The sequence below is a fragment of the Periplaneta americana genome, chromosome 8 (genome assembly GCF_040183065.1).
Source record: "Periplaneta americana isolate PAMFEO1 chromosome 8, P.americana_PAMFEO1_priV1, whole genome shotgun sequence".
NCBI lineage: Eukaryota > Metazoa > Arthropoda > Insecta > Blattodea > Blattidae > Periplaneta > Periplaneta americana.
The window spans coordinates 162519799-162546508 of record NC_091124.1 but is presented as its reverse complement, the minus strand read 5'-3'; the positions used below and the strand labels follow the sequence as shown (position 1 = coordinate 162546508).

At 34.7% G+C, this 26710-nt stretch overlaps 1 protein-coding gene across 6 annotated transcripts in view; it reads right to left on the bottom strand.

The window, feature by feature from the left end:
* Vps15 (vacuolar protein sorting 15) overlaps positions 1 to 26710 on the bottom strand; it is a 158757-nt gene that overhangs the window by 113203 nt on the left and 18844 nt on the right. For all 6 annotated transcript variants that reach the window (XM_069833973.1, XM_069833972.1, XM_069833974.1 and 3 more), the window contains 7 exons: positions 20003 to 20175; positions 19057 to 19269; positions 11655 to 11760; positions 8678 to 8818; positions 6058 to 6340; positions 3426 to 3574; positions 1933 to 2085 (listed from right to left, as the gene is read on the bottom strand). In XM_069833973.1, coding sequence (XP_069690074.1) covers positions 1933 to 2085; positions 3426 to 3574; positions 6058 to 6340; positions 8678 to 8818; positions 11655 to 11760; positions 19057 to 19269; positions 20003 to 20175 — 1218 coding nt within the window. The remainder of the gene's footprint in view (positions 1 to 1932; positions 2086 to 3425; positions 3575 to 6057; positions 6341 to 8677; positions 8819 to 11654; positions 11761 to 19056; positions 19270 to 20002; positions 20176 to 26710) is intronic.

Sequence of the window (26710 nt, the reverse complement as noted above, 5' to 3'; positions counted from 1 at the left end):
AAGTTATTACTCAAACCTATGCTGGAGCGGATGTGATGGCGGGAGAACATACGATTTACATGCAAAATTTCGCAGCCACTGTAAGTCAGCGATTCTTGTGTACACTACGTGTACAAATTTATTAAACCTCGTCTTAACTCAGTCTGCCAATTTTATGAAGCAAGTAAAAGTAAAGTTAACTGATCTTACTGGATTTTCGAGTTTTTTTCTCTAAATCATCAAAGTTGGAATGTTTATTTGAATCAATAATGGATAATGAAGATTGTGAATGGGACCATGAAACTGTCGTTTGTGCACGAGGGCTGTTAAGTTTACTCCACTCGACCCATTCTTCATCTTCATGAAGTATTTTGATTTTATTTTCTGCTAATATTATTAGCTGCAATATTCCCACACTCTGATATTGTGTTTCAAAAAGCAACAGATGTTGCTTTTTGTAAAATAAAAATTTGTAATTTCGAGGGGTACAAGCAAGGACTGAGAAATTACTTTCAGGAATTTTGGGAACACATGGATGATTTTGCTGCTGAAAATTATTCTCAATCTGAAAGATCACAGCTGGATGCAATTCCTAGAGAGGATAAGAAAATTGTGTATAGGCGATTGTTCAATGAAATCCTGCACGTTATCAGAATTGATATTATTCAAAAGTTTTCTGAAAATTCCAAACTGAAACTTTTGAGTACCAGTATAATTGATCATACACAATTTAGCACCTTTGCAAATTCGCTCCCTGAAGAAATAATGTTAGATCTAAAAGAAAACTATGAAGCTTATTTTGTTATACTGTATTATCAACAGTGTAGTCGGTCTCGTTCTATGCACTTTCGTCTTTCGTGTTTTATGTATACACGACTAGGCTTTGGCTTGGTAAATATCCTTATAACTTATGCTACAAGGAAATTATAAAGAAAATTTGAAAATTCAACTAAGACGTTCATCAATAAGCGCTATTTCCAGCAATGCAACTCCCACATATAATGAAAGCAAACTACTGTATTTTAATAATTTAAAAAATCGCATCCCTAAGTCAAAATGTCACGTGACACCACTGGGCATAAGGCTTATATCAATCTTAAATAGTAAAAAAATCAAATCACTTTATTCATTAAAAAATCTCATTGAACCTGTCAGGAATTAAATACTGGCATCTTTCACAAGAAAGCCAACTCTGATTAAATTCAAATATGCATATAGCCCGCCAAATTCAAGACTGTGTGTCAAGAGGGGAAGTTGGAGATAGTGCTCTGGCAAGAGGAGGCAGTAACAAGAGACCCATAAAGTCACAAGCAACTCAGACACTTGCATTGCCAGTGACGTATGTGTGCTTACATTATGGGGACATCAAAAGTCCTCTCCCTTTGTCCTTGTTATAGGACTTAATTACATGGTAAATGTATTTTCTATCTTTAATGTGTTTATTCTGTTAACCACTGTAAATATAAATACTAGTACGAAAATAAATAACACAACTACAATTTAGAACACTGGAGGAATAATAAAAGAACTTTGCAGTAGACTGTACTTCTGCATGACATGACAACAGATTCGAGAATGCGTTTTTACATTTCTGTTGCTTGTTGTGGTCAAAAGAGAAAATTTTAAGGGTTGGAAAGACAGCATAACTAATAGCATGTTGTCTTTGACTGAAGATAAGAACAGAAAACGCTTTTTTTTTGTAATGTTTTAAAATTATACACATGCTTTAGAACCTGAATATCAAATGACCATTTGGCAACTCAGCTTATTCCAATCACAGTAACTCATTTGCAGAGTTGTCTTGGACAAACTACATAATCTGAAAGATCATTAATTTGTGATAAAGTGGAATTCGCGCTGAAATTCTTCTGGGGAGTTGCTCAAAAATTAATAAACTGCAAACAATTTTTAAAATGTTCAAACTTAAGAGTTGTTCACAGTGCATTTAAGTACCTGTCGGATCCACAAATTTGGATGTACCAAGTAGCAGGCCACATCTCCTAAGAGATCATACAAACTCGACTTCTGCAACAAACCTGACCCTGTGAGTGATGTCATGGCCTCAATTACTTTCACCACCACAAACTCCTCTGGATCTGTAAGACCCTGAAACAAAAGTTGTAATCACTTCATTATTCCCACCTCCCACTTTACATAATTTGGAAGGAATACTAGAAGGAATGATTGTAAATTTCAAAATCATATATTAAAAAAAGGCTGAAAAATGATTACAACCAGTGTACTTCATAATCCATTACTGAAATAAAATTTGTTACTATCATCGGGAGAGAAAACCTGACACAAAATATTATTCACTCTCAAAAGTGATCATGAAACGTCAAATGCAACTATTCTTTAATTTTTAAAAATTAAAAAATTGCATTCACAAGTGCGAGAAGAACTATACAGTCATTTACAAGAACTAACTCACATTTAATAGAACTAAAACTACACTCACATTTAGAAAAGCTAACATCACTCACACATTTAACAGAACTGTAACTACACTCACACTAACTAAATAACACACACATTTATAGTCTCTTCATTGTATTTTTAGTTATGATATAAAAAATGCACATGTCCCTATTTAAAACAACAACATTTTTTATTGAAAACAGAACTTGTTTCTCGCCACTTGTTAAATAATTTAACAACACACAGTTTCGACTGTTACATAGCCTCTGGAAAATGCCACCAAAACTTGTGTAAACACAATTTATACAATTTCTTTTCCAGTAAGATATGTTTCAGTGAGGAAAATGCATTGCTGTTCTGTATACTGTATCTAACCATGGTTAAAAATATGTATTTCTCAATATAGTTTAGACAATTCACTAATGGTGATTGACAATATAAAGTGCCATTCGGACTTTAAGCAAACAACTGCCTACAGCAGCCTCAAGATTCAGTAAGAATGTTGGTAATTCATGTAGTAACGAGATTAAATTTAGCTCTTAAAAATTCCCAGGCAATAACCACAACTATAAATTTACTCAGAACAGAATCAGTGATGGTATCCTCATTTAACTTAAACTGTGAAGTGATGGACAATTTTTAAAATAACACCACATCATTTTGGCATGTATTGAGAAGGATTTCAATTGCCTCTGGTTGAAGGAAACCTAACTGGAAGGTAAAAGAAGTATATAAAGCAATTTAAAAATAATAGAGTCTTAGATGGCAGATATACTTTTACGAGAAATATTGGATGTAGGTAATGAAGTAATGATAGATGACTATTGAATGAGAAACTACCAAAGAACTTAAAAGTAATTTATCCCAAACTACAACAAATTTTTACAAACAAGTAACAAACTATGAGGCAACAAATCTGTTTCTTTTGGTGACCATGTGTGTGATGCTGAACACATTATTGAATATCTGAGATTGTTTCTACGTGGATTGAAGTTCAGAGTGTACAAATAGATGTTTTGTTGCCTTACCTGCTGAAGCAGAGGTGTGAGTATGGGGGACGAATGCCAGCCAACATATGCAGTCACTCCAATTATGCACTTGAAGAAGGATGCTCGCAGCTGCTTGTCTTCTTTGTCGTTGAGGAATGTTATCATATGTGACAGCAAAACATCATTTGCTGCAAGCAGTGTTACAGCTTGTAACAACAAATTTCTCTCTATTTTGAAGGACAGTATACTGTCTATTCAACTCATGATTACTCTATAAATTTACGGAGCACTTTTTATAAAATACTGAAGATATCAAATTAATGTTTTCATTCATGATTTTATACACATCTTTATATACTATCTTTATGATACTGCTTATTGTTTCCCTCTATTGCCTTTAGAATGAAACTAATCTTGTTCTGCCATTATCTGTTTTTAATTTAGTTAATAATATATAAATAATGAATTTGAGAGAGGTGGGATATGATGGTAGGGAGCGGATTAATCTTGTTCAGGATGGTGGGCTTATGTTAAGGTGGCAATGAACCTCCGGGTTCCTTAAAAGTTATCTGCAAGTAAGTATAACTCACTAAACTTCTAAATACACAAATTTAACAATGAGGGGTACTGAACACTATGTTGAACAGTATCCAATATGGCACCCGGTCAGTCCTTTTCAGGACTACCTAAATGTTCAAAACATCTTGTCAATGTTAACTAGTTGTAGAAAATAAAATGCAACTCATATAATACTAATATATATATATATATCTTCTTCTTCTTCTTCTTCTTATTTGGTATTACAGCCCAGGTGGGCCTTAACCTCCTCTATGGCTCATATATATATATATGAAAGTAAATTACTTGAAAAATATAAAATACGGTACTTTGGCTTCTCTGTGGACTCGAACCCCCTCATGACAGAGATTATCTCCTCAGCCTAATGTTTAACCAGCTGAACTATTTCAGCACTTTGAAAGTAGTGTGGTATCACATCTAGTACTGCTTGATGGCATGCACTTTGAAAGTAATCTGTCATATTATTCATTTCAAGTATTATTTGAAGAAAAAGTTTTCTAATTACATGTTACGAAATATTTCGTTCTATTGTTTGCTTCCCATCATATGTATGCCAAAACGCAGACACGAAAGTTGTAAGAGTGACCTACACAAAATGTGTGAAATTTATTTCGCAACTGTATGGCTTGGCAGGCTATTCGAATATCAATGTGGTATTTTTTTCTCTTTTTTTCTACGAGTGCACATTCTTGGCAAGTGTATATGTCTTTAACTTGAATTTTTTTAATGATTTATATTTAAATGTGAATATTAATAAAAATTAATAAACAAAAAGAAGTATCATTTTATGTATCTTTTAAAAATTGTAGTTCCTTTCCATTAGCCAAGAGATATCAAGTGGGATAAGTTAAGTCTCCACACAACAACAGTGAACGAAACATACAGTTTTTTGTGATCAGCATTAGAATAAAAATAGCAAACAATCCTAAAATAAAATTAAATATACTGAGGAGAAAGAATAATAGTGTATGTGAAATCTGCATATTTACCTGTCGTAAATGTTAACAAAGAATCTAGTTAATATACTGTAGGATTACTAAGGAATAAGCAGTGCAAGGTATGTAACAAATATAAAACAATAAACCGTCACAACCACCAGCATCACCATCCTCACTACAACTAGCACCACAACTATGACTAGGCCTATCATTAGCAGTGGTAGTGGAAGCAGTAACAACAAAGTATAATAGCTAATGAAAACCACCCATTTAACTATTTAATAGTATAAATTTACCCAATAAATTCAATAAAACATCCTTTCTTATTATTGTAAAAAGTAAATACTGTACTATTTAGTAAAAGTTTAAATTTCATATCTCTAGTAGTTTACATTCAGAGATACAGAGCTAAAGATATTTTTAGCCTCAGCAAAGATACTGACTCACAGGGAAGTTGGTGAGGCAAGAAATACTTAACTAGTTTTTTTTTCCGAAATAAGTTCTTTTACTGTTCAATTACGTATTTAGAATACCAATCTTACTTCTCTTCTGCTTTCATGCTGAAGTTCTTTATTATCTTTAAAAATCTATGCCATTTGAACCTACCATCTTCATAATCAACTATACGCATATTCGTAACAGACCACTGAGATAATAACAAAATGTCATTACAAGAACAGATGTAACACTAGTGTATAAGAAATTTAGCATTACATTTTTTCTACTGCTGAAACATTATAAAACACACAACTAGCTAATCCAACTGAAGGGCTTGTTCCATTCGAACAACACGAACTCCCTTTGTTCTCTCTGTCTTCTTCTGACAACTAGGGTGGATACAGTCTTTCAAATGTCGTATTTTCTTAACATTCTTCAGCAATACATGAAGTCTAAATCATATCTCTCCTCTTTAGGAACAGATGTATGCAGAATTAAACCAATCAATGTTTAATTAATAACTCCTAAACTAAACTTAACAAAATGAATATCTTACTACAGTAAACATACCACTATATTAATGAAAATGTTGAATATATAACAAATTTTGATTCTCATATTATACAAGTAACTGTAATATCTTCCTACTCCTTTTAGTTCTACTTTGCACATTGCCTTGAGACAACCCACTTATCATGATGAGAGTTCAAACCCACCTTTCTGCTTGCCAAAGAAGACACAAAGCTCAGTGATTCCATTTTCCATGAGCGTCTGCTTCACCAGATTGCATGGGTCTGTGAGAAGCATGGCAACAGCTTGCTGTATCATTTCATGCAGTGTCTGTAGCTCCGACTCGTAGCTTGGAGGGGCACCTCCTCCATTATCTGTCACTTGCATTTTGGGATGGCACTGATCCAAATATCGCATTGCTGTTTTAGCAAGTCGAGCAATAGTCTCTGCATAGGCTGCACGAACCACTACAGCCTCGTCATTTGTTACCTGAACCAGAAATGAGTGTGTTTCAATGTTAGTATTTACGCCATGTTAAACGGAAATAGTTAAACATGGAAAAAAAATATATTTACAAATTTCTATATAAATACAGGCTCTGAGATCCCTTAAATATGCTTATGCTATTCCTGAAATATTTGTGTGAAAGCCTGCAAAGGAAAATTGTAGTTGTAAGAACCCAGTCTTCTTCAATGCCAGGCATTCAATTGCCTTAACTTCACAGTTGTATTTGTTCAAAAGCATATAAAGAAGTTCGTAAAACTTATTAAAAGACAAAACTTAAACTTAATGATAAGTCAATGATTAAGATCTCAATTACATATTTGTAATTTCTACTAGTTGATAGAAACGAAAAGGGGAATACATAAAAAAGTCAAATATATGAGGAGAAAGAGGATGTCATGAAAAGTTAATTAACTGCTATTCAAGAATCGGGATTGTGTTGGAATAGGAAGGTGCTTTACTGCTGATCTGGAGTTAAAAAGAGAAATTCACAATTCATGACGTTAAAATTCGACCTGGAGAGGAGTTTCAGTCCAAAATATTCAAACTCGAAGGCAATTTCATAACGATATTGGAAAGAACAAAATCTACAACATTCAAATCTAAAAGCAAAAATTTAAATTCTGCCAGCATTTTCCTGACATGCAGGAATGAAATCAAGAGTCAACAGCACAGGAGAGAAGATTTTTTTTTTACCTAAAGCCCCTTACATACTTACTTACAAATGGCTTTTAAGGAACTTACAGGTTCATTGCCGCCCTCACATAAACCAGCCATCGGTCCCTAACCTGTGCAAGATTAATCCAGTCTCTATCATCATATCCCACTTCCCTCAAATCCATTTTAATATTATCTTCCCATCTACGTCTCGGCCTCCCCAAAGGTCTTTGCTACATGCCCTGCTATCTCAAATGTCTGGATTTAATGTTCCTAATTATGTCAGGTGAAGAATACAATGCGTGCAGTTCTCTGTTGTGTAACTTTCTCCATTCTCCTGTAACTTCATCCCTCTTAGCCCCAAATATTTTCATAAGAACCTTATTCTCAAACACCCTTAATCTCTGTTCTTCTCTCAAACTGAGAGTCCAAGTTTCACAATCATACAGAACAATCGGTAATATAACTGTTTTACAAATTCTAACTTTCAGATTTTTTGACAGCAGACTAGAAGACAGAAGCTTCTCAACCGAATAACAACAGGCATTTCCCATATTTATTCTCCATTTAATTTCCTCCCGAGTGTCATTTATATTTGTTACCGTTGCTCCAAGATATTTGAATTTTTCAACCTCTTCGAAGGACAAATCCCCTTACATAGCGAGCAAAAACTCAAGATTTTTTTCAGGCTCGATTTCATAATTATGATTCGGGTTGATGGAATGTTAGGGGATAAAACTGTATGAAAAATAGATCAAAACGATTTGGCTTATTCTTCTTTACTGAAAGAACTCTTTTATGTAAGACATAAGCTGCAGAAGTGCTGTCTCTCTTTATAATAGGAGAAAACTCTGATGGATTGAAGATGGAGGGTTGGTTGAAAGGATGGTGGGTGGGTGGGTGGGTGGGTGGGTGGGTGGGTGGGTGGGTGAAGGAATAAATGAACGAACAAACAAATGAATAAGTGAATAAGAAGGGCAGCACTGCTACTTACAGACCTGTTACTAAATCTACGTATTACTCTGTAAAAAGATTTATTAAATCTACATACTTAGACTTCAACAAACAAAATTTGATAACACAATCTCAAGGGAAAAAATGGAACTCTCTGCATCATAATCCACAGTTAATTCCTGATTTACCACGAAAATCGTCTGTAGCTGCATTTAGATTGGCAACAGGCCATGATTGTTTGGCCAAACTCCTGCATAGAATTGGAATATATATATAGTTTTATATATATATATATATATATAACTGCCCATTGTGCAACTCAAACCAAGAAATGGATTCGGAACACCTCAAAATCTGTGCTTCAGTGGCTGGCCATGATAAATCTTTGAAAAATATTGGAGTGCAAGAGGTCAAATGACTTTAATGTCAAACGCCTGGCATTAGAAAACAACAACATGAATGAATGAATGAATGAATGAATGAATGAAAGTCAGTGGTTGTACAAAATGCAGGTACTTGTCAAGTGGATTACTATGTTTATGTTCACAACATGACATGTCCTTTCTTCTTCTCTTTATCTTCCTTCCCTTTCTACATCATTACTGCTCTCGATTGGGACCTGTGAACTGAGCTCCTACAGTGTGTCTCGTACTCTGATGTGTGCGTGCATGTGAGTGCGTTGAGGGGAGGGTGCAGGAAATAATTACTCACCGCTGCAAGACTTGGTAACACGTACTCGGGAAAAATGTTCGCATCACTGCAGGGGACAGTCTTGACAAGCTCCAAGCAGCTCGTTACTGTGTGAATAGCTCTAACTCGAACACGAGCGAATGGATCATGAACTAGATGAATCTGCAACCAAATAAGTTCCAATTACATTCCAAAAGCCATTTGAACTCTGAAGAAATTAAAAACATGTACAATCAAAGAAAGTTAGTTATTGAATAGAAAAAAAGATTCATAACTTCATAGAACATACATACATATATATTTCTCATTATCACAGAAAAACCCAGATTATGAAACAAAGACGAAATTCTTACAAGAGAAAGGCAGACACAATGAAAAAGAGAAAAAAGGAACAAAAGAAAAGAGGTAAAAAGAGGAAGGAAGAAAGACAAGAAAAGCACAGGAAGAAAGAAGAAAAGAATGCAATGAAGAAATAATCAGAAATAAATATAAGAATGAAAATGAAAGTCAAAATTAAGAAAGACGAAATAGGAAAAACACAAAAATTACGACTATGAAAGAAGGATCCAAAGAAAAAAGGAAAATTAAGAAAGAGCCTAAAAGATAAAAGATGAGAAAAAGTTAACAAACAAAGAAACAAGCAAATAAGAAACACAAAAAGGAAACAAATGGAAAGAATATAATTCTGTGACTTACTTACAAATGGCTTTTAAGGAACCCAGAGGTTCATTGCCGCCCTCACATAAGCCCACCATTGGTCCTTATCCTGAGCAAGATTAATGCAGTCTCTACCATCATATTCCACCTCCCTAAAATCTATTTTAATATTATCCTCCCATCTACGTCTTGGCCTCCCCAAAGGTCTTTTCTCCTCAGGTTTTCCAACTAACACTCTATATGCATTTCTAGATTCACCCATATGTGTGACATGCCCTGCCCATCTCAAACATCTGGATTTAATGTTCCTAATTATGTCAGGTGAAGAATACAATGCGTGCAGTTCTGTGTTGTGTAACTTTCTCCATTCTCCTGTAACTTCATCCCTTTTTGCCACAAATATTTTCCTAAGCACCTTATTCTCGAACACCTGTAACCTCTATTCCTCCCTCAAAGAGAGAGTTCAAGTTTCACAACCGTACAGAACAACCGGTAATAAAACTGTTTTATAAATTCTAACTTTCAGATTTTTCGAGAGCAGACTGGATGACAAAAGCTTCTCAATCGAATAATAACAGACATTTCTCACATCAGGTCTGTGTTTAATTTCGTCTCAAGTGTAATTTATATTTGTTACTGTTGTTCCAAGCCACTTGAATTTTTATATCTTTTCAAAGGATAAACTTCCAATTTTTATATTTCCATTTCGCACTATGTTCTGGTCACGAGACATAGTCATATACTTTGTTTTTTTCGGAGTTTACTTCCAAACCGATCTCCTTACTTGCTTCAAGTAAAATTCCCGTGTTTTCTCTAATAGTTTGTGGATTTGTTCCTAACATATTCACGTGATCTGCATAAACAAGCAGCTGATGTAACCCATTCAATTGCAAACCCTCTCTGTTATCCTGGACTTTCCTAATGGTATATTCTACAGCGAAGTTAAAAAGTAAAGGTGATAGTGCATCTCCTTGCTTTAGCCTGCAGTGAATTGGAAAAGAATCAGATAGAAATTGGTCTATACGGACTCTGCTGTACATTTCACTGAGACACATTTTAATTAATCGAACTAATTTTTTAGGAATACCAAATTCAATAAGAATATTATATAAAATTCTCTCTTAGCCCAGTCATATATACCTTTTTGAAATCCATGAATAACTGATGTATTGTACCCTAGTACTCCCATTTTTTCCTCCAATATCTGTCAATAGTTGATCTAATACAGCTAAAACCACATTGATGATCCCCAATAATTTCATCTACATAAGGAGTTCATCTTCTCAAAAGAATATTGCACAAAATTTTGTATGTCAATAAAAGTGACATTCCTCGAAAGTTACTACAGTTAGTTTTTTCCCCCCTTCTTAAAGATAGGTACAATTATAGACTCCTTCCATTGTTCTGGTACAATTTCCTTTTCCAAAATAGCAAGTACAAGCTTATAAATTTCACTAGATAATGCACTTTTACCCTCTTGTATTAATTCTGCTGGAATTTGATCGATACTTGGAGATTTGTATTTTTTAAGATTTTCTATCACACTTTCGACTTCAGAAAATGTTGGTTCGGATATAAATGGCTCAGCAGTTTGCATTTGAATATCATCCCGATCATTCCTATTTGGCCTATGCACATTTAATAGTTGCCCAAAATAGTTTTTCAATCTGTTCAGGATGGAATGAGAGTCTGCAAGCAAGTCACCATTCTCATCCTTGATCACATTTACCTTTGCCTGATATCCATTCTTAAATTCCTTTATGCCCTTATATAAATTTCTATTTTATTCTTACTATTTGTTTCTACCTCATTCAGTTTTTCCTTCAAGTAATCTCTCTTTTTATTCCTAAGTGTATGACTTGCTTCCCGTCTTTCATTGAAATAATTATCTCTATTTGCCTGGACTGGATGCTGTAAGAATTTCAATTTTGCCTCTTTCCTTCTTTAAATTACAATGCAACAATCTTCATCAAATCACGATATCTTTTTCTTAGTTTCATAATAGCCTATGCTCTGCCCAGCTGCAATTTTGATATTATCTATTATACTTTCCCACACAGGACCAAAAAATTAATCTTTACGTAAATGGAAAGGAGAATTATGCAGGAAAGTTATTACAAAATAAACACGCCAAAAATACAGATACTGAAAAAACAATAAATAAATTAATGACAAGTCAAATTCAATCACATTCTTAAAACTCCTATTCATTCATTTACAACGGTGCCTTTTTGTATCTTCATTGTCAGATCTGAAGCTTTAATTTTCCTTACACTAGTCCAAATGTAAACTTTTTGCTTCATATGTTGCACTCACTGAAATTGTGTGCAATTTTACTTACAACGTAGGGGAGAATGCGATCCAGAATTGTCTCTGAAGAGGTATGTGCTGCCAACTCAAGCAACATATCTAAACATTGCAGTTTAGATGTGCAGTGGTGCAAACCTCTGAAATAAGATAAAATAAAGTCAGCATTGCACATACGTCTTAAGGAGTATTTCGTTTTGATTGTATATGATTGTCTCTATTACCTCAGCTACTCCTGTCATATTTGTTACTTGTTATATTTTTATTAAAATATAAGAAAGTTCGTACACTTTGTTTCAAAACCATACAAATATAATTCCATTAATGAAAATCAATTAATCAAATTAATTATCACTTTTAAATTAACAGAATTGTTAATATAATTACAATGTTGAATCAATAACATCTTAAATTAAATAGAAGAGCGATTTCTTTTTTAAAAACAGAAACTCCAAAACGAGTTTTCGATAGGTTTGTCACAGTAAAGCATCCAGAAGAAATAATATAATAATGTTGTAAAGGGTGCGTCAGAAAGAACGGATGGATTTCAAACTATTGATACGCAACGAGGAGAGAGATATAGTGAGGGGGACCACGACTGTTGGGTCAGCCATAGAATGCAGTTTCAGTTGAGAATATGGTGTTGGTCTGGCGTACAGCGTGCTTTCATCGTAGAGATATTTTTGAAAAATGAAGAGTCTGTGATCGCCACTCAGGACTCATTTCGACATCGGATGTCACGCTAGGATTCCAACTCGGAATACAATTTTGCGGTGGGTGGCTTCATTTCATATCACAGGTTCAACATTAAAGAAGAAATCACCTGGACGAAATTCTATTGCACTGAGATTGTCCAAGGCTACGGTAAGATCTCGCGCCCTGCGACTTCTTTCTTTGGGACCATTTGAAGGCGTACGTTTGTAAACATCGATCACATACACTGGACGAACTGAAGACAGTGATTCGTGAAGAAATCGTGGCAATTGCACCAGCTATGACTGTGAAAGTGATGGCGAACATCAGAAAACGCCTCGATGCCTGTATTGAAAGCCAAGGACATCATATGGATAATGTTGTTTTACATAAATAAGCTGCATGTATTGGTGAATATGTTGATAACAATAAATTTTTGATTTGATGAATCTTTACAATTTTCTTGCCATGTGAAATCCATCCGTTCTTTCTGACGCACCCTGTATAAGGCGGAAAACACTAAGTTCAAGCAAATGAAGAAATGTACACCAACAATTGTTAATGCAAAGGGGGAAAAGTCGCCTTGTTTAGTATGTTCAGTTTTGTTTAATTTCCTTCAATTGCAGGAAAAGAAGGTAAGAGAAACTTCCAATGCTTTCACAAAAATCAAAATCTTTTCTGATTCCAGCACTGGCAGGGTGACCAGATGGAAAAAAAGAGAATGGAGGACAATGTGACTGAAAATGTCCTACGATGTTCTCATGTAATGACTCCATTTTACACACTTAAAATGTTGGTTAAGGACTATTTTTCCTTTATGATGTTCTGATAACATATATAAATTCTAAATGTAAAAAAATGCAAACTTATTAAAATATTATGCTAGTTTCTAGTTGAACTAAAATTTATATATTTTGTGGCACACAAATGACTGAAATGTGTTATGGCGACATGCCAAGTTGCAAGTCTGTACATATCCCCGTGGCTCATAGCAGGTGTTCGAGTGGCTGGAGGTGCTGCATCAGTAGAGAAATGGAGCTTGTTGTGCAAAGAGCTGTGATTAAATACCGACAGAAGAAGGGAATCCTCATTTCAAATTCACCAAGATATGACAGGTACCTTGGGAGCATCTACTCTATGTTATGTTATAGTAAAAAGGTGGTGTTGAATGTTTAAATGTGGGAGAACATCATGCGAAGATAAACATGGTGGTGGCCCTTCGAGAATAACAACAACAATAACAACAACAATAATAATAATAATAATAATAATAATAATAATACAGTAATAACGTTTTATTTAATGATACTCGCAACTGCGTTGCCTGTGTGCCAAAATTTTGTCCCACATAAGTTCTTTTACATGCCACTAAATCTACTGACATGGGCTTGTTGCATTGAAGCACACTTAAATACCATCAACCTGGGCCGGGATAGAGTCCACAACCTCAGGCACAGAAGGCCAGCACTATACCGACTGCGCCATCCAGATCAACATTCGAGAACTGTCACAACACCAGAAAACATCAATAAAGTGCGTTATTTAGTGCTACAAGATCGATGAGTCATCATCAGGGATATAGTAGAGGAAACAGGCTTCTTATACTATAGCGTGCACAATATTTTGGTAAACAAATTGGACATGAAAAAAATAACTTGAAATGCGAATGATGATGCTGATGCAAAAACGACAATCAGCAGTGCTCTGTAAGCAGCATTTAACTAATTTTAGAGGAAACAAAAAAAAAAATTCTTGAATGATATGTGACTATGGATGAGACATGGATTCACCACTATGACCCTGAAACCAAAATTCAAAGTATGCAGTGGAAAAATAAAGGTTCACCGACCCCCTAAAAAAATCCAAGGTTTTGCTCTCTATTTTTTTAGGATGCCCAAGGTGTTATTCTGTAAGACTATTTGTAGAAAGGAGCCACAATAACAGGCCTTTATTATGTAAATTTAATTTAAAATTTCGGGATACTATCAAGGAGAAATGTTGTGGTAAGTTGAGGCAAAATATTCCTTTCCACCAAGACAATGTTCCAAATCACAAGTCCTTAGTTGCAATGGCTGCAATTTCAACAGCAGGATTTGAATTGCTGGACCATCCACCCCATTCACCAGATCTGGCACCCAGCGACTTCGAGCTATTCTCAAAACTCAGAGAACACCTGTGTGGGAAGAAATTTTCATCCAATAATGAAGTTATGTAGTCCATAAACTAGTGGTTTGTCTTTCTTCCAGGAAGCTGTAGAAGTGATGGAGCATCGTTTAATTGTAAATGAAGAATACAAATCAAAATTGTAAGTTTCCTGTTTTTTATCTTTTACAAATCATATTTCATAGAAATTTACACCACTTTATTTTATCTTTCATTCCATGTCTTCAATTAGATATTTTTCATTTGATGAAATTTGTTTAAGAACTGAAAATCTGAACATGTTTTAAAGTTATAATGTACAAGAAGTATTCCCCTTCACAAAAGTGGTAACAATCTGTTTCTTTCGTCTGACCATTGTATCCCTATCAGTGAATTGGAGCCAGACAATGAAAATAAAATTCACAAATTTTTAAAAACTCAGAATAACAGTCATTATTACATTGAAGAAAGAATTCACTTAACTGAACGCACACACACACACAACGCACGCACACACAAAATGTAAGAATATGAAATGCTAGGACACCTTCTGCAGCACTCATTTTTTCCATCTAGTTTTGTTTCCTTAATAGCAAAGAAAGATGTGGCTCCTTAAGACCCCACTGCATTGTGAATGTTAGATTTGTGTTTATTTCGTACCACATGGCGATCCAAATCACCAACACCTTTGTTCGCTATAGAAATAAACCATTCACACTTAGCTTTATGAACAGTCCGTCCTTTAATAAAGCATGGATATTTCACTCTCAAATTATCAGTAAATTTACACTTTCGTTTTAGCAACATGGTACACTGATCAAAATACCCCTCATTTCTCGTGAAAAACAACAACTGAATAGACTACAGTGGACTATAGTGGACTCCATGTTGTCAGCAAACAGCTGGATACATTAAGAAGACCGATCGATTAGCAACATGGTCATAACCACAGATATTCTACAATTGAAGAGCATTTTTTCAAAAGTTGCTAAATGCCAACATTTTCAAAATTGAGTTTTTGGTGGTTTTATGTCAACATTTATGTTATGTGTATTCCTGTAAAATCAGTTTTAGCAAAACTCGACAAACACTGTTGTTATAAGACATTGAAAACTGCGATCTTTTGCAAAATTCGATATTCATGTCTTCATTAGTTAAAGCCAACCACATTAAAAAGGATAGAATACTTTTGTAAAATTCATACTTGAATTAAAAAAAATGTTTTATTTTATGCAACAGACCACAATTTGATAGCAATCTATATTTAGAACAACAATGTACATGTAGACCTAAAGATAAATAACTCAATTTATTTAAATCTATTTAAATTTGTTTGGATCCAAATTACATTAGAACAACAATATGAAACAGAAATATTTATGTGCCAGGCATGTAGAAAGATCTTGGCTCATGATACGATTCCTTTTGAACTCAACCAACCAGCTTTTGTCTTGCTCTGTGGGATTAATTTTATTATCGCTGAATGTCGGGTCATTCTGAACAGCTGTGTCTCCGCTTCTAAACGACTGTAGTGAGAGCATAGTATTGTAAACTATCATAATATGGAGTCTGTTTCTAGTGATTCTAAAATCTGTACAACTGTTGTCGAAAGTGTAGGCCATAGGAAGTCTAGATCAGAAGTAAACGTACCTAGAAAGACCACAAAAAAAAGCAAGAGCCCTCATACTGTATGTTCATATGGGCTTCCGGGTATACCCATCAATCCAAAAGCTTTGGGGAAAAAGGAGTGCAGAGCAGCTGAGTCTTTGATAGAATAGAAAAAGTCTACCGAAAAAAGAAAGAAATTCTGTCGCCTGCAGAGTACTATGAAATTCTGGGTCAACATGATACTATCAAAATATTGAATAAAGACTGGGAAGTAAAGGATATAAAATCCAATATACTAAAAAATGTCTTGAAGCCTAAGATATCCTTTAAAATTACAGCCCAATGAGTGTTGACATACAGAAAATCAAACAAGAAAGTACTCTTGTCAGTGGCGGACACCGACACTGGAGATTCCATTGAAGTTGAAGTACTGAAAAAGAAGACCTGTAGCCGGGAAATAAGGAATGCAGCTACTTTGCCTAAGAAGAATGTCAGGAGAAGAAAAAGGTCGTCCTAAACCTGATGAAGTATTTTAGAATACCGGAATCTGCAAAAGATTTCTATAAAGAATTACTGGGAATTCATGTTACATGTTATTAAATGTTCCTAATATTTTGTGCACAAATTTAATTTTGTTTAAGTGTGGTTATTTCAAACTGGAAATAATACATTTCAGGTTATTTCGGCAAATTTGGACTTATCCTTTTTCCATATTAGTGATTCAATATTATTATCATTAATGAATGAATAGAGTTTTTGTGTTTTCCCAAAAAAACTGTAATATTATTGTATTTTGTATTTTGTTCTTCGCTGAAAATAAAATGTAACAGTCGCAAGTTAATACAATATAAATGCATTTAAAATATGATAAAATCACATATAAACAAAAAATAAAATATCAGAAAAATTAACTAAAAAAAAAGATACAAAAAAGTCAGGTTTAAAAGTTAACAAAATATGTGTTATGTTTCCATCTCTCGGCATTTAGCGACTTTTGAAAAAACTGTGAACTTTACATTTAATTTTTTTCATTTTATAATTTAAATTTGAAAACATTAATTACTGCCCATGTCTCACGTCCTGAACCGAGAGTTCCCTAGTGCTTATAACCACGCCTTTTAGGTCTGCTCGGACCAGCACGGCAGCTGCAGCGTGTGGCACGGCAGCTTATTACATGTGCTGAAAACATTATCCTATGCCAGTGCAGGGGTTTTTGCTCTTTATAATACTGGATACTCTAATCGTGGTTACCACTATTACTATTATCTCTGATGCCGATTTCCGAAGATGTATGTACACACTAGGCCACTCTTCGTTCAGTCTGGACAACTGCTGAATTACCATAGAGCAGTATTTCTCAAAGTATGTTCCGGGGTTCCGTGATCCCTATATGATTTTAAATTTTATTCCATACGTTTTTTTACTTGGTTATTTAACAACATTGTATCAACTACTACGTTATTTTGCATCGATAGGATTGACGATAGCGAAATGGTATTTGGCGAGATGAGGTCGGGGATTCACCAAACATTACATGACATTCGCCTTACGACTGGGGAAAACCTCGGGAAGAAATCCAACTAGGTAATCAGCCTAGCGGGAATCGAACCCGTGACCAAGCACAACCCTGGATCTATAGGCAAGCGCCTTAGGCAACTGAGCTGCTCCGGTGGCTATTTTATACTTACCGTTAGTGGTTACCATAAAAATATATGAATATTACGAAAATATGAATCCAAAATATCATGAAACCACCGATAATGATAATAATAATAATAATAATAATAATAATAATAATAATAATAATAATAATAATAATAATATTCCAATAATATGCCTAATGATAATATGTTTGATGAACATCTAAAACGGAAAATACCCATAATACTTATCACTTTCATCACTGGATTCTCTGCATATGTGTTCACTAAAACCAACAAACAAAATACCGAAAAGACAAAATGCAGAAGTACAGTAGAAATGAGACTACAACTTTCCGCCATAAAACCAGATTGCAGGCTTAAAAAGCAAATACATTCGTCCCATTGAACAATTATTGAGATACTAGCTTTCACTTGTCTGTTAATTATTAATTACTAATAAAATATTACAAGGATTCCGCAGTTACACTTTAGATTAAAAGGGGTTTCGCGGTGGAAAAGTTTGAGAAACACTGCCGTAGAGGAAAGAGTTTACTGATGTGTACACGTGATAACCGTAATCGCGATTAGGTCGATAATCTCAAGCAGAGACTGTAGTCTACCACTGGTATCAGTGTTTAGTTACAGGAATTGATGAGAAAGACATAATTTGTTTTGTGAGGGGACAGCCTATACATTCGCTTGTCCATGGCTGATCTTGCTCCATAGCTGACGAAAGCAATCCTGAGAAGGTCGATGTGTTGAACATAGGGTAGTAGGCACATGCGGTACCTAGGACAGCCCACTTTCCCCCTCTGCATCTCGCCCCGCAAATAAACAGCTCAGGAAGTGAGGCACGGGCAGTATATAATACAATTACTGCTTTATTAAACAATATGAGATAAAAAAAATTAAAATGTTTGTGGTAATTACTTTTTAATCATTTAAAAAAAACGTTTCCTGAAAATTTTACTTTTAGGCATTTAGGGATTTCTGAAAAAACGCTCCTCAATTGGTCGCAACCATGTGCAACTTTGGCTGTGACACTATTAGAAACAGCTGACTTGCTATATCCATTACCCATGCCGTAAAAACGGAAGTTCAGTGACAACACAAACCAAATTAAGAACTAAAGAGTACCAATTGCATGCATTAATACTCTCCGAAACTTGTGGAGTGTGTGCTTTTCTCTTTTATTTATTAATGTTCTTTGTCAATGTCACATTTTTCATCTATATTCACAAAAAAAAAAGTTGCTGTGGGGATACTCCTTGAAAATGAAAATTAGACCAGATTCCTCCATTCTAAATGACAATAGGCATAATACATAAAGTTATAAAGTGATCATAATACCTGATGCAAGATGTGACTAAGGCAGTAATAATGACAAGGCCATCAGCTTCCGTCTTTTCACCCTCATTGACTTCTATAATAATGTCTTTTCCTCTTTCACTACCACTTTCTTCACAATCCTTCTTTTCTATCTGACCACTCTCCACACTGCCCTTCTCTTCGTTTTCCTCATTGCTGAGGATTTTGATGATGTTTTGCATGTCTTTTCTCAATCTGAAAGTCAAGCCAGCAGATATTGGATAATTCAGTTTGCAAACACGTGTTGTCTTTCAAAATCAGCATCAATAACAGAATCATCTAGTAGTTGTCAATATTATTAACAATATTAGTTAAGCTATTTTTAAGCATCAGCAACAATATAAGAAAAATATGTGAAGTTATTTTCAATATCATAGAATATCCATTACATAACTTCGTCTTCAGAAGAATTGAAACATATATCCTTTAGCAAACAATGTGAAATATTCCATTTAGTTAGAATTTACTTCCACTGCTCTATATACTACCTCACGAAGTTTACATTTCAGCAATTAAGTTCTCTGGAACAAGAACTTAACTAAAAAAATTTTGAATTTGAAATATAGAGCATCACAAATTTTAAATCTGGTATAACAGCATTGCGCAGAATGATATTGAAATGTTTCTAGAGGACGCTGTGCTGCTGTAAGGAAATAATATTTTGTCAGGAGGGAGATGTGTTAGGTAATAAAGGTTCAATGTAAGTATGATGGAAATGGAAAAACAATGTAATTTACACTAAGTTGTTATTCCAGGGAACATTTGCTTTTCAGTGTTAGCAACAATACCAAGAACATTTATCGATTTACTTTCTAATACTAAAAGTACATAATTCTGTGAAATAAATATCTTGATTTGATTGAATAGAGTACAATGAGAAAGTACCCTGTAATGTACATTGCATAAAATCGCCAATAGATTCTTATACCTGCTAATTTTCTCATCAGGAGATAGAATTGGTGCAGCAGAAAACATATGCATGTATGGCTGCAGGAACGAATAGAAATACTCTGGGAACACCCTGTTGCGTTCCTGAGCAAGGTACACCTCAGCAGACTGCCTGCGTGCTGGATCTCGCTCAGACATGTTTCGAATCAACTCCTGAAAACAGAAGAGACATCTTCTGGATCACTCTTATACCAACATTGATCATGCAAGGTGGAGTTATTAGAGCTGATGATGGCTACAGCAGCATTGACAGAACATGTAAACATTCTAACAGATGTCTGTAGTTGTCATCCTTACAGTATGGACGCAACACAGACAGTAAAATAACACTGTCAACTTCGTTTGAATTCCTGCAACATATTTTGGGAGAGTCATTTCTGATCTCACAATATCAATATCATTGATGTACAATGGTTTCTAATATTGCTAGGTTATTTATTTCATCCATCAAATTACAATAAAGAACAGTCTTCATAATACTTATATTTTTTCTTAAATTTGAGGCTTAAAAATCTCGACTTATTCTGTTTCAGGTAGGCTTATCATGTTTAACTTTACAATAAAATAATAATATAATCCGTTGCACAACAGCCCATGGAGGGCCAAGGTCTACCAGCCAGCCAACTTGTGGCCTGCCTCACATCCACATGTCTCAGCAGATATGAACGATCAGCCAACCAGTACAGATGTAATATCTGGTCAGCACGGTGATCCCCCAACCATTGAAACTGATTTGCAAAACTGAATTTCACTACTCAATGTAGTTCTCCAAATCTATCACGATGCTGGCTGGCACCAATCCTATACATTGGCCGAAATTTCGTGAGAAAATTTCTCCCCCATGAAGACTCGAACTAGCGCTCATTCCATATAGTAGTACAAGGCATGAAGTCTTAAGGCTACGCAGCTATGATGAAAAAGAAGAACAGAATCCTTTTGACACTCTGGTTAACATACCACATATATTTCAGTTTCTGTACACACGAAATACAAATACTGTATTATTCATGGTACACAACTATGAATGTCAATCATTCAAGTCTGCAATAAATTTCAACTTACACTTTCAAGTGATAGATGAAATGAAATCTGTATCTTTCTTTCCGATCAATTTTATTTTTAGAGTAGAAATAATATCGTGACTAGAAGTCTTTCAAATATCTTGGAGCAACAATAACAAATATAAATGATACTCGGGAGGAAATTAAACACAGAATAAATATGGGAAATGCCTGTTATTATTCGGTTGAGAAGCTTTTATCATCCAGTCTGCTGTCAAAAAATCTGAAAGTTAGAATTTATAAAACAGTTATATTACCGGTTGTTCTTTATGGTTGTGAAACTTGGACTCTCACTTTGAGAGAGGAACATAGGTTAAGGGTGTTTGAGAATAAGGTGCTTAGGAAAATATTTGGGATGAAGTTACAGGAGAATGGAGAAAGTTACACAACACAGAGCTGCACACATTGTACTCTTCACCTGACATAATTAGGAACATTAAATCAAGACGTTTGAGATGGGTAGGGCATGTAGCAAGTATGGGCGAATCTAGAAATGCATATAGAGTGTTAGTTGGGAGGCCGGGGGGAAAAAGACCTTTAGGGAGGCCGAGACGTAGATGGGAAGATAATATTAAAATGGATTTGAGGGAGGTGGGATATTATGATAGAGAATGGATTAATCTTGTTCAGGATAGGGACCAATGGCAGGCTTATATGAGGGCGGCAATGAACCTCCGGGTTCCTTAAAAGCCAGTAAGTAAGTAAGTAAGTAAGTAAGTAAGAAGTCTTTCCCAATATCTCTACCGCAACATTCACACTGTACTGCATTCCTCAAGCTATATAGACCAATCGTAAATATGTGGTGAAATGTGGGAAATAATTCTGTCTAAATACCTATCAATTATTTTCTATACTTTTCTTTCCCAAAATAATTGAAGATCCTGGATCTGGCCATAGAGTCATCATTGCTTCTATCCATCTCCACCAAAACCGAAGAAAAGAACCCTACAATAACAAAACAACATGGAACTTTAAGAAAGCGAATTGAAAACTATTTACAACAGAACTCGACAAATACCTCAAGCTCAACACACCACTAATGGAAAATACAAACTCAGATAGATTGAACAAATATTTCTGTGAATCTCTTCTTAAAATTGCAAAAAAGCACATTCCATGAGGCAAACCAAAAAAATACACCCCATTCTGGACAGAAAACCAGAATTTATTGAAACAAGATAGAGATAAAGCAAGAACCAAAGCAGAACATAGCAAAACACCAGAAGATACTCAAGATTGGAGGAAGAAGACTACCATTCTTAAAAAAGCAATCATAACAGCAAAAAAGAACAGTTTCAATAAATTTATTGAAAATATTAATTACAGAACCGATAGCGCTAAAACATATAAATTTCTGAAGAATATTTCCAATACACAGGAAAATACTAGCCAACCTATTATTCATAATAACAAAACACTAACAGATAGTAGAGATATAGCAAACGCATTTAATAAACACTACTCAAACTCTCACAGATTACATCCCAATATAAAAAAAAAACTGACAAATTTATCAAAAGAGAATTATATAAAAATATTAAAAACAATATTACTAGTACAAAACCTGAAATATTTCATCAAAATTTTACTTCCAAAGAATTAAATATAGCTATACAAATTTTAAAACCAAGAAATCTCCTGGCCCCGACAACATTCATTCCGAATTTTTTAAACATCTGGAGGGAAAAGCCAAGTCTGTACTTTTATCCATTTTCAATTTATCATGGAACACCTCAATTCCTGCAGCTTGGAAAAAAGCAATCATTGTACCAATTCACAAAAAAGGGAAACTTGCTCATGATGTTAATAGTTATCGACCAATAGCACTATTAAGCATGATAGCAAAAACCATGGAGTCCATGATCTCCAACAGATTAACTTGGTATTTAGAATCCCAAAATCTTTTATCACCAAGACAAGCCGGCTTTCGACAACTACACTCTACCAATGAACAAGTCATACGCCTCGGCCAAGAAATAAAAGATAGTTTTAAAAAGAAAGAAGATACCTTGGCAATATTTATTGACTTTCAGTTAGCATATGACTCTGTTTGGAGAAATAAATTATTACTAAAACTCCAGAAATTAGGTATCTCCAGTAATATGTTCAGATGGATATCAGAATTCCTTAGTCAAAGATTCATTGCCACTAAATTCAATAACTCACTTTCTAGTTACAAACATATCGAGGTCTACCTCAGGGCGCTGTCCTCAGCACAACTTTATTCAATATTTATATAAATGACTTACCCTCCCTATTAGAGGAATCAAACATGAAAACAGCACTATTTGCAGATGATATAGTTTTGTGGACTTCCGGATCTTACAGACATACAGACAAAATTCAAAATTCTGCTCTTAAAGCTCTAAATCAACTACATGAATGGAATACATCAAATTTGATGACACTCAATTTAAGCAAAAGTAACTACCAAATATTTTCACTTGGTAAAAAAGAAAGAGAATTCAATATCCAATACAATGGCCAACACCTTCCTAGGACTTATGAATCCAAATATCTTGGCGTTATTCTCGATAGTAAGTTAACATGGAGCAACCATTTGAAATACATTTCTGAAAAAGCTCGTAAAAGATTCTGCCTTCTAAAAAGACTAGCAGGAAAGGAATGGAGATGCTCTAGGAATACTTTGAACACTACATACAAAATGTTTATACAGCCAGTGCTGACATACTGCGGAGAAATTTTAATTACTTCACCTTTCATAAACGAAATAGAATATGTTCAAAACCAAGCTCTCAGACTCATTACTGGTGGAATCAAAACAACTCCAATAGATTCTATGAGATTCCTCACTAATATTAACAGCATCAAAATGACAATAGAAGAAAAAGCACTGATTCAATATGAAAAACTTATTAGATTACCAGGAAACAATTGGCATTCATACAGTCCTCTCTGTAGATTGAAAACTCAAAAAAGTTTCATATCCAATGTTCAAGAATTAAAACAGAAAATCAATATCCCGAATTTGAAAGAAAACCTACAAATTAAACCAAACCCTTTAACTCTATTAAATATAGAATATAATCTAAATTTAACAGAAGAAATACTAAAATCAGAAGTAAACACTGAAACACTAAAACAATTGTCTTTAGAGACAATTAATATTAGGTACCCTCCACAAAACTGGCTTCATTTATACAGTGACGGGTTCTTGATCTCCAGAGAACAAGGTGCCGGTGCAGGTGTTACGTGCTGTCTCTTCTCACTTTATAGATCTCTTGGGTATGGAACAACAAGTTTTGATGGAGAAATCATTGCAATAAGTGAAAGTCTCACGAATCTTCTACGCCACATCAATAAATTTAAAAATGCAGTTATATTGTCAGACTCCAAAACAGCTATTCTATCAATAGTCTCTAAACACACACCTTCATCTCAAACACCAGAAATAACTAAAATGCTCTCTCAATTAATATCACTCAATAAAAGAATTGTATTCCAATGGATACCATCCCATTGTGGAATCCTGGGAAACGAGAATGCGGATGCTTTAGCAAAGAAGGGCAGCACTGCTACTTACAGACCTATTACTAAATCTACGTATTACTCTGTGAAAAGATTTATTAAATCTACATACTTAGACTTCAACAAACAAAATTTGATAACACAATCCCAAGGGAAAAAATGGAACTCTCTGCACCAAAATCCACAGTTAATTCCCGATTTACCACGAAAATCATCTGTAGCTGCATTTAGATTGGCAAAAGGCCATGATTGTTTGGCCAAACACCTGCATAGAATTGGAATATATCAGTCCCCTAACTGCCCATTGTGCAACTCAAACCAAGAAATGGATTCGGAACATCTCAAAATCTGTGCTTCAGTGGCTGGCCATGATAATATCTTTGAAAAATATTGGAATGCAAGAGGTCAAATGACTTTATTGTCAAACGCCTGGCATTAGAAAACAACAACAACAACACTTTTCTTTCCCAATTGTTAAAAAATGGCAAATCTCCTGTGACCTTTCACTTCTTCCTACACTGTTGCCTTATCATCAATCCTCAAGCATTAGATATATGGGTAAGATTAATTACAAAAACTTGCTGAGATGGAAATGTACCCTGTAAACCAGGGGCGGCTCATTAAAGTTGTAGCAAGTTTGTGCTACAACTAAAAATTGTATAAGCCATAAACTACTTAAAATAAGTGTTAAAGTAATTTAGCTCTGTCTACTAGATCATAGGAACATGATTTTCGGAGAATCGCGTGAATTGTTTACAACAGCCTCATCGTTGACTCGCCAGAGTGAACGACTGTACTTCTTATGGGAACATAGTGGATCTTAGGATCCTTTCCGGGGCAAAGGGATGAGTGAGGGTTTCTTTAGCATAGCTTGAGAATTGTTAGTAAACAAAATTCCAAGTTCTCAACATGTAGAACAGGCGGCAGTAGTCATAAGTGAGGTTAGGGACTGAGAGTTGGTGGTGATGAAAGAAACAGAAACAACACCCATGCTCATTCTCGCTCTGGTGAGAAAAACACATTTTTCCTTCACTTAATGTTGGTGGTGTAATCATCTTCCGTCTAATTTCAAGTATCTTCTTTCCGGTTCCGATTCTTTGATTGTATCTGCTTTCAGGTTCGTTTGCTTAAGTATTCACTTACAACTAGCATGTGTCAATATTTAATTAGGCCTAGTGCTAACTCCTGTGTTGTGCGAGATAATGCTTGAAGATGGCTTTCGTATTTCAGTTAACAAGGATGAATACCGCAAATTTATTTATTAGAACGGACATTTTCAGTGCGTACTCTGGAAGAAAAATCTTAGATTAATTGACTTGGCAGACCAACTCCATTCCTTGAAATTTCAGAAACAAAGACTAACCCGATTAATAGCCATTTTAATCCAGACGTACAATATATGACAATTTTCAGTGACTGTGCAGGTGTGAAAGAAAAAAAAAAGCAAGTTTTTGTTTTGTTTGTTGTTCGCAAGGAACAAGGAGAGACATGAGTGATTTTCTCTACGAATAAGTGGTTTATTGTGATTTTAAAAGTAGATTTCAATATTGGTCTATTACATTCTTTTAAATATTTTCTCGTTTTAAGAATGGTTTGATTTACCTTAGGTATTATTATTGCAAAATTATAATTTTACTTCCGAACATTCTATGTTATGTTGTGATGATGACATATTCATGCAGTAACTGTATAATTCTGGCTGGACGAAATCTATAATAGCCTATAATATACTAATTTTATGAAAGTAAACGATCTGATTTTTCAACCACCAGACGTCACTGCTGTAAACCACACTGGCATAGCAACACCTGAACAGACTCTACCTGGAACATGATCTATGGTCCACTGCTCCTAACCACACAAGTAGTAAAGAAGTGAGATAAAGTAGCTTTGACTGGGTGTGAAGTGGACGAAGGTGGTGTGGGAAAAAAAGAAGTGGAGATATTTTTTCTTTCAACCACCACTTCTAGTCAGTTCCAGATCTAATTATAAATATTTTGCCTTATAAGCATTACTGCTGATATTTCAAAAGACAGAAACACCACGTGAAGATGAAAAAGCAAAACAGAAATGAAATGGATGAAAAGGAGAAAGGAAGGCAGAGCCAGTAAAATGGAGGGAAAGATAAGGGAGAAAAG